Source organism: Pelmatolapia mariae, linkage group LG14 (genome assembly GCF_036321145.2).
Source record: "Pelmatolapia mariae isolate MD_Pm_ZW linkage group LG14, Pm_UMD_F_2, whole genome shotgun sequence".
NCBI classification, from domain to species: domain Eukaryota; kingdom Metazoa; phylum Chordata; class Actinopteri; order Cichliformes; family Cichlidae; genus Pelmatolapia; species Pelmatolapia mariae.
Window position 1 is genome coordinate 2923584 of NC_086239.1, and position 11417 is coordinate 2935000.

The 11417-nt window shown below is 38.9% G+C and overlaps 1 protein-coding gene across 4 annotated transcripts in view; it reads right to left on the minus strand.

Moving 5' to 3' along the window:
• bcas3 (BCAS3 microtubule associated cell migration factor) overlaps positions 1–11417 on the minus strand; it is a 323139-nt gene that overhangs the window by 260083 nt on the left and 51639 nt on the right. For all 4 annotated transcript variants that reach the window (XM_063492927.1, XM_063492926.1, XM_063492928.1 and 1 more), the window contains exon 13: positions 10344–10437. In XM_063492927.1, the coding sequence (XP_063348997.1) occupies positions 10344–10437 (94 nt within the window). The remainder of the gene's footprint in view (positions 1–10343; positions 10438–11417) is intronic.

Here is an 11417-nt window from a genome sequence, read left to right on the forward strand (position 1 = left end):
GAAAAGAGAAGGTTTTAAACAGCGGCTGGCTACAGCGGGGTTTGACACGTCCTATTTATAACACCTTGTCCCAGGGGTTACAGTGTTATTTACGATGTTTTAGTACCAAGATCGCTGGCACATGCTCTAAGACGTGCGCTAAACTGGAAGGGATGACTTCTAATTTGCCATGTGTGCGAGACATGCGTTCATATGGGATATGAGGGAAGTGATATAATCATTTCCATAAATATCTGCTTTTGCTTTCTGGGGTTTTTTCCTCTTAAAATCTTTTTGTTTTGTTTTGCTGCAGGCTTTAGTGTCCCATCTCTGACCATCCAAACAGAAAACATCTGCTCAATCCCATTAATAGTGGGAGGATGTTTCATTTACAAAGTGGTGGGGCTAGCTTTATTCTTGACAAAGGCGGATGGGACGGGAGGGCGAACGGCTGAAAGAGAGAGAGAGCGAGAAAGGCAAAGAAATAAATGGAAAGAAGAGGGTGATTTCCCTACTTGGCAAAGTGGAACGCCACAACAAAACTAGTCCACTTTTTAATTAACAACACTACGCCGAAAAAAAAGCTTTGAAAATCGGGAAATTCTCAAATTATAACCATGTGGAGGGCATAAAGCTTACAAGATGGAGTACTTGGGGGATTCGGATAGCCTCGCTGTTACCAGGATGCATAAACTTCAGAGCAAATGAGCCCATTTACTTTGAAAGACTATCCATCATAAAGAGGAGGTTTTGTCTTCAGGGCTGGGAAGGACAGGACGTTATGTCTGTCTGAATGGATTTGTACATATACTGGACATATACAGCTCACAGCCACAATATTAAATGCAATAAAAAGTGAAGAGGACAACGCTGATCCTCTCATTACAAAGCAATGTTCTGCTAGGAAATCTTGGGTCCTAACATTCATTTAAATGCTACTTGTACTGTTAAGGAAACCTGCACACACCCCTGTGACAACAGCATTTTCCAGCAGCACTTGGCTCCCACAGCAGGACAATTCACCTGTGCAACCAAGGTGCACATCTGGCCTCCAAAAACAGTCCTACATCCATGCTCCGACATGTCAAAACAGCATGAAAGAGCAGTGTTATTTTAGGCAGGTGATTTTAAATGGTAAATATAGCAGTTTGCCTTATTCACTCATTTTCTTTGCCTAATTGCTTTCTATCAAACATTGCCACCATCTGCAATTATACTGCCCAACAATCTCCCTGCATTTTATCATATAAAGCCTAATATTATATCCTATACAAACTGTAATACTCTAAATATAATTTGTCATACTCTGCCAGGAAATTTTTGAGGACTTTTCAGAGCGGTGCCAGGAGTTTAGTCTTCAAACACGAGAATATTAACATGGTTGTAATCAAAGGAACGTTAATGGTTATGTCTACTCTTTATAACTAGAGCAAATTGTGCTACTGATTGCAGTGCAAATTGGAGGGGGAAGAGTGTGCCCTACTAATCTTCTCAACACCGCAGCAGCAGACTAATATACGAGCAGTTTTATATCTGTTGGGCAGCAGAGTAAGCATTAGGGTTAGACAGATGCTAAAAAGCCAAAGTCAGCCGCCCCCAACAAAACAGAGCGGGTGCAGTCTGACTAATTACTCATTTCTTTTAAAAATTATAGCTACGTATTGCTTATGTTTTAGTATGGATGGTGTATATTTATATTTGCATGTGCATTAAAAAACTTTGAGTAGCATATGAAGAAACAAAATTTAAACTAAACAACACTAGATGATGTTTATGTGTTGTCGAGGAAAAGACAAAAATGTTTTATTTGGTTAGATCGCTGCAACCTTGACCTTTAACCTCTAAATTCATCCAGTATTTGAATCCAGCAGTTTTTACTCAGCACTGAAATTTCTGAGCAAAAGTTAACGTCTTTAAATTCATTTGAGAATGAAATTCCTTTTATGATAATGTCATTAGAATTTAATACAAATACTGGTACAAATAAACATTGTTCAGTGCCTCAGCAGAGCGAGGAACTGATAGCCACAACACCTTTGTTAAAGGCATGCTGTTCAGGTGTATCAAAATTCTCTGGGTCCCTGAAACGCATCGTTCTAAAGATGAAAAGAAGGCCACTTGAAGGCGGACAGAATGGAAGAAAAATGGAGAAAACAAGAGAGGCAGAAGAAGGAGGAGTGCTTACGGTTCATTTGATGTACAGTGGGCTGAAACCAAAAATTGTGTTTTTCTACACGCTCCATAGGCAGACCACCTGTGAGCACTTAGATATTAATAGATATGAAAAAAGGTGTATATATGTGTGTGTGTGTGTGTGTGTGTGTGTGTGTGTGTGTGTGTGTGTCTAACCTAGCGGAGAAACAGCTAGCAGTTTGACATTACTATGCTGGAACGCTGGCTCTTTTAACAGGGCAAAAGTCACCTGGCTTTAAAGTCGTGCCGACACATAAGAGGCAGGCACCATAGCGGTCAAGTTCACAAAGCGTGACTGTTCTCAAAGCAGAGCTTCAGGGTTGTTCTTTCATCACCTTAAGTGGAAAAATACACTACTTAAGTTTGTGTTATGGAGCATTTACATATTTGCAAACTTCCTGCTGGAATTGTTTTAAAGAGGAGAAGTTTGTATTTGTCATTTGCCAAAAGGCTGTCCAACGAGCACATTATTGACTGTATAAAAAGGCGAAAACATGAAGGAAGCCTCTGTTCTTGTTTCACCTGCAAAGGTTCATCTGCCAAAGCTTCAACACCAGTTTACTGCCACTAATCTAAATTCCCAGTGAAGCCCAGTTCTTTCTGTTTTGCTTTTGTGGTTTCTCAACATGGGACAAACATGTTCTCACAGCAGCTCAAAGAAGGTTTTGACAGGAGTTAAAAGCAGTTTTTTTTTTTGTCATGTCATATTTTAAAATCCTGAGAACATTCTGCTGACATCTAAAATCTATGGATTTAAAATCTACTGAAAGACTTTGGGACTGTCATCAGAGCTTAATCCCTTAGGCCAAGAGCGAGGTAAACTTCTTATGGGCTAGCTTGAGCATTTTTTCAGTTCTGTTAACCAATGAAATCCCTTCAAACTGTCACAGCTGCCATTCATAGGTAAGATTTAAGACTTCCTAGATCTCAGCTGGTCCACTGAAGCTGTGTGTCACAAAAAAGGATTTTTGAGGCCATCCATTCTGTTTCAGGTTTCATAACTATATTTAATTTGAATGTAGGGTTTTTTAATCATTTAAATAAATAAAAACACAAACATGACTAACAAATTATTTTGAATGATGGAAAAAGCAATGCAAAGTTACTTTGTAACAAGAGGAAACATGGTTCATCAGGCAAATAATCACATACATGAAGTTACATAAAGTAATGTAAACTCATCTGACTGTTCTGCCTTTACAAACAGGCTTTGATGCTGTAATTATGCTTTTATTTATCTGCAGATACAAAAAATTTGCAAATGCAAAACATAATAAACATATGTATTGTATAAGTACTACACAAGTATTTGTAAAAAGCTTAAAACACACTTGTGTACCTGTAATAAATTACAGGAAAATCGTTAACATTTGAATAAATGTTAATTATTTATATAGTGGTTTTCTGCTATAAGGGCATTTTAAGTGCTTATTAATTACAGTATTTGACAACAAATATATTCATTACATTACTTTAAAACATTAATAAATAACACACATCTTTATGTAGCCACGAGTTCATGTAACATTTTCTTCTCCATTTTTGTGGAGCCACGTCTGATTCCCTTAATACGTGAGTGCCGGGTGCTGGGTGCACATCGGCTTGAGCTACTACTCCTTTTCCAGAATTCTCTTTTTTTGTCTGACTGAATAGATCAAATTATCTCTGCTGAAAAAAATTAAGGGAACATTTGGGAACACCAAGTCGTAACCACTGCTTTCCATATATACGCTGCCAAACAAACAAACCGTTCCACAATTCATAGAAACAAGAAACTTCCCCACTCTCCTCTTCCCCACTCAGTCTCCCACCTACACACATACCATAAAGAAGTTCGAAATGACCTGCGCGTTACCGCACCATGTGGGCTATAAATGACTCCACACGGCTTTGCTGTTTGTTGTGGGGAGTTTTTTCTCAGCCAAGTTTTCCAGAGGCCCTGAGTCACTGTCAAGCTCATCCAGTTCCACTCTGTAGCTCTGACCATGCACTTTAATAACCACTTTTCACCTGCAAGAGCCCCGGGCTTATCCACTGAGATGGCAAATATTTCATTATTTTATGATTTGTTTGTAAAAAAGAAAAAACAAAACAAAAATTTTTTTTAACTACTTTAGAAAACACTGTGTAATGCAGACCGTGTTTTTTGTAGACTGGAAATGTACATGGTGAAGTCAGAGTTTAGATGCTAGAACCAATGCTATTAGGCTCTTAAAACCACCACCTTGATACACAAGTAGGCAGTAAATGAATGCCTCTCATTGTACCAAAATAGCTGTTTACTGTAGAAGTTAAATGTGTTTGATAAACACATACATGACCAGCTTAAAATCACATCTTTGTTAAACCTTGTGTTTTCATCTGAAACAATAGAAACACCATAGCTAGAGATTAGTTGAACACTAGGACGACATCTCCTCATAGTGCCCCCTGCACAATGCATGGTTTTAAATCACATTCTGGTCTGCTGTCAAATACTAATGAAAAATAGCAAACAATGGAGGTGTCAGCCTGAGCTACAACAAGTACGACAAGCATTGTAAAAACACACCCAAATATTACAGTAGTCTCAGTAAAATTCAGTTTTTGTTTGTTTGTTTGTTTTTTTAATCTCTGAAAAAGGCAAAACTGAGAGGCCTGTGGTGTAGAAGCTGTAAATCAGATCAGAGCCGCCTACGAGTGCTAATTACTATCTTGGTGTGAAGACATGACTTAATCCATACTAAATGTGCGGCCGAGCGAAGCTGCTTGTGTGTGGGAATTCCCCTCATGTTCAACATGTGCGTGTGGGTCCAAGGTTTTTCGGCAACAGCCTGGTTTCTTTCACACATTAGTGAGATGTACAGATAGAGTTATTACACCACGAGCTGCCTTCATGGCACAGCTGCCTCAATGGTCAGGCACAACAAGCCAGGCTATTCATTAGACCAGCCTGTTGCTAAACCAGGGATATGGTTTATGGGACAGCTCCATGAGGGGAGAGATTCAGTCTTGATTCAGCTTCCATTAGTCGTGGCTTTGAAGGGGTATTCAAAACGTCCCTATTCAAAACTTTTAGGTGGCTGCACAGTGGTGTTTTACTGATCTACCGTGGATTTCATGAGGCTGAAAAAGGATTCTTCACAAGACAAAGGTGAAAATATATCCAGTACAAAACTTGACTGACTCATGGTCAGGCAAGATTTCTGATTAATCTGTGAATTTGATTGATAATATTCTAAGTAACAACAACCTGCAATGATTAAGGTTACTAAGTAAATACATTTATTCAAGCATAGCAGATACTTGCATGGGTGATGCTTTGAGTAGTTTCATTAATGCCTGAACTTTTCAATCCACTACATTTATTTAAAAGCTATAGCCACAAGTTACTGCAGAGGTAAATGAAGTTAGGGATGGCCATTATTTAAAAGTTATTAGCCTGTTAAATTACACCTAAAAAACTAAGTGAAAACTAAGTTTGCAAGACCCAGGGAAATTAACTGAAGTTTTCTGTAACCTCAGAATAAAATCTAGAAGTGAGCAAAAAGCTTAAGAAAGCTAAAGCAACAAAATGTTTTGCATTGTACAACCAGTCAAAACTCCAGGAATATTAAATGGACTTTGACTGAAAAGAAAGGAAATATCAGATCTTTAAATCTGAAAAGCAGAAACTTTGTGGATCTCTTTAGTTGAAAAATGACAAATGAGTACTTAAAAGTTCAGAATTAATTAATTATTCGATTGTGGTCCAAGTGAAACCCTTCCGAGTTGGGAATGCCTTTCACATTATTATATCAGTGCAATGTTATTACATATACTTAATACATGCTTCATACATATTATTCAAGACTAAAATCAGCTGTTTAAAAAAAGTACAAAACGTGACATTCTCTTAGGCTGCAAATACAGGACTACAGGATGTCTTCTTCCACAACTGCATGTAAAGGATTTTATCGAACTGAGCATGGGTTGGGAAGAATAAAGCGGATGGGGCTCGCTTGATTGTTGAATCAATCACTCCATCTAGTGCCAGTCATACCCACCAAAAAAAAAAAAAAAAAAAAAGCCTAGTTGCTGGACAGTATCTCTTTCATCAAAATATGAGTCTATTTTGACCTTGGCGTTATACCCAATAATCAAGTCAAGGATCATTAAGGATAAGTGAAAAGGACGAGACGTGAAAGAAAACAAGCACACACACATCGCAGCTGTTAAAGAGAGCTCTTTGCCACTGCACTTCATCTGCGTCCCTCTAATTACACCACTAGGAATAGATCCACAGATCCACCGAAGCGCCAGCCGCCACACCAATAACTGGCGGCGAACGGTCCACCCTCTGTAGAGCCTCCAACACACACAAGCCACTGGGGTTTCTTACATAACTCTTCCCAGCCAAAACGTCTTGGTTTTCCAGGCTCTACTGGAGTCATATCATTGTTTCTTTCTTGTTTCTGCCATGTTGAGGTTGAACACTGTGAAGCGAACCTCAGTAAGGCAAGAAAGGTAGTTCAGTAAAAGCCACTTCCACTAACTTGGAACGAGTTCACTTAGAGGCAAACCAATGAACCAATCACTCAGGATTTGGACTTTGATCAAAACAAGAGGCCTTTAATTATAGAACACTGAAAAAGAGGCAGCTTAGAAATGAAAATGAATAAAAGAAAAACAATGATGAAAGCAGTCCTGCAAGAGAAGTTTCTATGCCTGTGTTCAGATTTAACCTAATCTCATCACATGCTCTGCCTGCAGTTTTTTTCTCTTTTTAAAAGGATTGAAATCTGTGTTTTTTCACTGCATTTCGTTGCATTTTAAAGTTGTATTAGCTCTTTAGATTGGGCTCACTTAAGAGTTAGAAAGATTAAAAATGTGTCTGGAATTTTGATGATGACAGTGCCCCGTGTAAAGCGTCACGGCAGATTCTTTTGGCTTGCTGACGCAGCATCAATCAGTACACTAGAACCACTGTAAAATCTACATGAACAGCACTGGAATACACCGAATTCAGCGGAAGCCTAGTTTTGGTCTTAAAAGTAAAGACGACATTATTCCTTTAAATGATGAACAAAGACACTTTTCTTACACTACGACATAAAAAACATAGTCAGCTGACTAACAACATTTTTTTTTGTGCAGAAATATTGATTCCAATATTGATGACCATGAAGCGTTCAGTGAATGTAAGCTTTCGGCCAGAACTGTATCACATATCCATAGTGTTTTAGTCCCAATTTCCTTCAGCATCAATTTTAGAATAAAGATGTTCTGTTTTCATTTAACAAAAACGAGTGATTCCTATTTCTGCAAAGGATCAGGTTAGAGGATTTTGATCCCATTTGGCTGCTTAGAAATGGTTATTCTACTTTACATAATTGTAAGAATCATAATCAAGATTTTTTTTAATATATTTTAACAATTAATTTCAACTACAAAAACTACAGCGACCAATCAAAGAAGAAAAGGCCAAAAACTGCCACAAAACCTTTACCAGTTACATCCAGTGCTTTCAAATACTCCTGACATGTAATGGAGTATGCAGAGCAAAGGACCCAAAAGCAGACTTCAGAGGGAGACTTCATGGAAAAAAAACGGTGAGTCATTTATCGGCTGATAAAAGTCCTAATTAAAACAGAAGCAAAACAAAGTCCAAGTTGCAAACTAACAAAATCCAGGCACGACAGAGAAACACACAGGGAAACACACAGGGAAACAATGGAACAAAGGATGAATAAAGACACAGGCAGGACACAGGTGGGGAACAAACAACAGCTGAGACTAATTAAGGCTAACAAGACAGCTGAAGTAAAACTAGGAACAAGAAGCAGAAGACAAACAGTTACCAAAATAAAAAAAGAAGAGACAGTCTAAACACAGAAACACAATGTCCTGATGCATGCTCAATTATCCAGTTAAGGAAATCCTGAACGTAGTGTTTTCAGTGGGAGAAACATTTCACCACTCATCCAACTGAGGATGAGTCTTCATCTTCACCCCAACCTTACAAACAGTACATTTGATTAATGACTGAAACTAGCCCCACTGACTAACAATGGGCTGTGAGGCCAGTTTCATGATCAGTAATATGCAAATTGGCATGACCACTGATGAACGACCATCTCTGAATCGAGGAGGGGGCCTAAGGGTACATCTTTCACAATCTTACAATGCTGTGATTGCAGCCATTCCCCAACTCTCTGTCAATGGTACTAATGGCCATTGATCAGTTTTTTTTGGCTTCTCTTGGCGCCATTTCTGTTTGCATGACTTCAAAAATCATTATTCTGGCAAATCCAGGCACGGGTTATCAAATGGTCAACTTAAATATTTCACTTGATCATGATCACATTACATCAAAGCCAGATAAAGTTGGTCTGTCGGCCTTCAATAAATGATTTGGGAACAAAACAAGCTTTTAGTAGTGTCTGTGGTCAAAGTCAATGTTTGTTTGTGGGGTTTTTGTTGGTTTTCGTTGTTTTTTTTTAAGGGGAGGAGCAAGATATCAAGAGCAACTACTTATCCTAAGCTTTACTTCTTAGCAACCTTTTTAGCTCCTTAAGATAAGTATCCTAATGGGAAAAAATATAAGCACATATTTAGTAGCTTAGCCACATAGATGGGTAATATATGTGATTTTGTTGACAGGAGGTAGGAGAATGTGGGGTTAAGACAACCATGTCTGGCCTGTCTTTGTCTAAAATATGATCTTAAACCTGCTGAGATGGAGCTGCTAAGTTTAGTCATAAGTCTAAGTAAGTCAAGGATTCCTGGAGCTTAGAGGTCACAGGGTTAGAGTCATCTCTCAGCAGCTTCTTTATTAACTTGCACACATACACACACAGCAGGAGTAACAGAAACATACACGCAGAGATCACACACAGAAAGTGATGACGTAGCCTGTTCACACGTACAAAGCATCTAGTGTCCTTTTCTATGTGGAATGAAGTCAATGCTAAAAAAATGTTTAAACCAATGCATGTGTTTTGGTGCTCAACGACTCGTTTGTCACATTTGTCATGTGTTGCTCGTAAATGACAAAGAATAAACACATATTGAACACAAACACTGGTGCAAAAAAATAAAACAGAACACATCAAATTAAGTCAGCATTTAATTTGCACTGAATTCGTTTTGCACCATGATGAAGGATTTTCTTTTAAAAACAAAAGAAAGAAAAAAACTAAAGCAACAGATTACATAAAAAGACAAAACTAGGTAAATGCTTGGAACAACCTACCTGCCAAATACATAGGAGAATGCACAACATAAAGTCCCTGATGAAGATTGCTAAAGCAGTTATTGAAATGCCTCTTCCAGGCAGCCTAAGTATTGTGTTTACTTTGGATCAGACTTCAAAATAAAAGTGATTCGTGTAAAAATCTTATTTTGGAAGTATGCAGAGCTTGGTCTTCTTGCATCAGTGTGCCATTCACAACCTGTTTGAAACACATCTCTACAACAGAGGTGGAGATTGCAAAGCTAGCCTACAAATACATTAGCAAGATTGTTTGAAAATTTAAAGTAAATCAGATCATCCTTTAGAAGGAAAAGGGTGCTCACAGCAAATATTGATTTTATTTTTCTTTTCTCGTTTACTGCATTCTCTCTAAGATTAAGTGATAACTAACACATTTACCGTATGGGATACAATGTCTGATCTACATGTGCTTCCTTTGTTGAGGCTGGGGAAACACAGGCCAAACACTTGTTTAAGTGGAATACACACAGTTGGAATTTGGCTTGGATGGTTACATCCAGCCCAACCAAAGAAACAAGATGAAGCAGCCACATGTGAGCCAAACAAACAATATGTTACTGTACACTTGAATGGACGTGTAACTGCTGTGCTGTTTTTAGTGTTCTGGTCACTGAGTGTTCAGTCTTCTTCTTCAACAGTTATGAGTGTGTGTGTGTGTGTGTGTGTGCGCATGTTTACATATCTTTGTGAGGACAGAAAAATTGGCATGATGCTATACCTGCGGGGACGTCCCCACGAGTTTGAAGGCATTTTTGAGGCTCAAAATGTGGTTTTAGTGTCAGGGTTACAATTGGGTTATGGTTAGGTTTAGGCTGAGGGTCAGGGTTAGGCATTCATTTTTGATGGTTAGGGTTAGGGTAAGCGGCTAGGGAAAGCATTATGTCAATGAGATGTCCTCACAAAGACATGAAAACGAACGTGTGTGTGTGTGCATTACCACTGGGGTTGAATTGCATGCAGGATATAGGTTTGTCGTGAGCTGGGAAGTGAGCCACCACTCCTTCACCGTCCGAGTCCTCACTCACCAAGACCTGGATCGTATGAACACACACACAAACAAAATCCAAATCATTTTCTAACAATGAGAACATTAAACCCAGAGAGGGACTTTCCCCTGCTCAAGGATTTCTCTCCACATTTTGGTTTGGTGTGATATTGTCACCACACTAAGCACTGTTTTTTGACATCACCCTGCTGTGAAACAGCTGGAAGTTTAACTCCTTTCCGAGTGTGCCATTGCCCTCTTGTGGACAGAATATAATAAGCATGTTACCTGAAATAAGACAAGTAAGCACTTTGTTCAAAAACCCACTTCTTCTGGTCAAAGAAAATATGAATCATCATAATTTGAGCTGTATTTCATTAGTGCTAGCGCTTTAGAAAGATGCTGTACTGAGACCAGTGTGGACAGGATATGGCCTAACAACAGAGACAAGAATATGGACAAATTTACTTTGGCAATGATGTGGCTTTTCACATGTGGCTTTGACAATACCCCATGACACAGGGTCTTCCCGTAAACAGGCACAAACTGCCATCAAATGCAGAATTGGCTTTCCCCTTGTGCAACTTGCCAACAAAAATGAAATTGTAAGTTCTTTTGCACAACTAGAGGCTGCTCCTAAATCTCCATACAAAGTCTGCTGTCAAGACTGGGACAAATCTAACACAGGCTGTGCTGAGACCAGGAGCTGGCAGAAAACTCCTTTAGTCACACAGAGAGATTAGACGTAAGCCCAGACATGAGGCCACTTTGTGCAGGAGTACGGGTGTTTGAGAACACACACTCTTGTTTAAAAAGAGTTAAATGTGGCCCCGGTGTTGCACTAAGGATGTCAGGAAAGCTGGCCAAACATTTAAAATATAAGCTAGTCCAAACAAGATAGCCTCTAAAAACTAAAAGGATTTTGTCTCACACTCCAAGCAAGATCTTAAGGATTCAGGGGGAAAAAGGGGAAAAGGCGGGAGAACAGCATGAACAGAAAGAGGCTGGTGACATGAAGCAGATCAC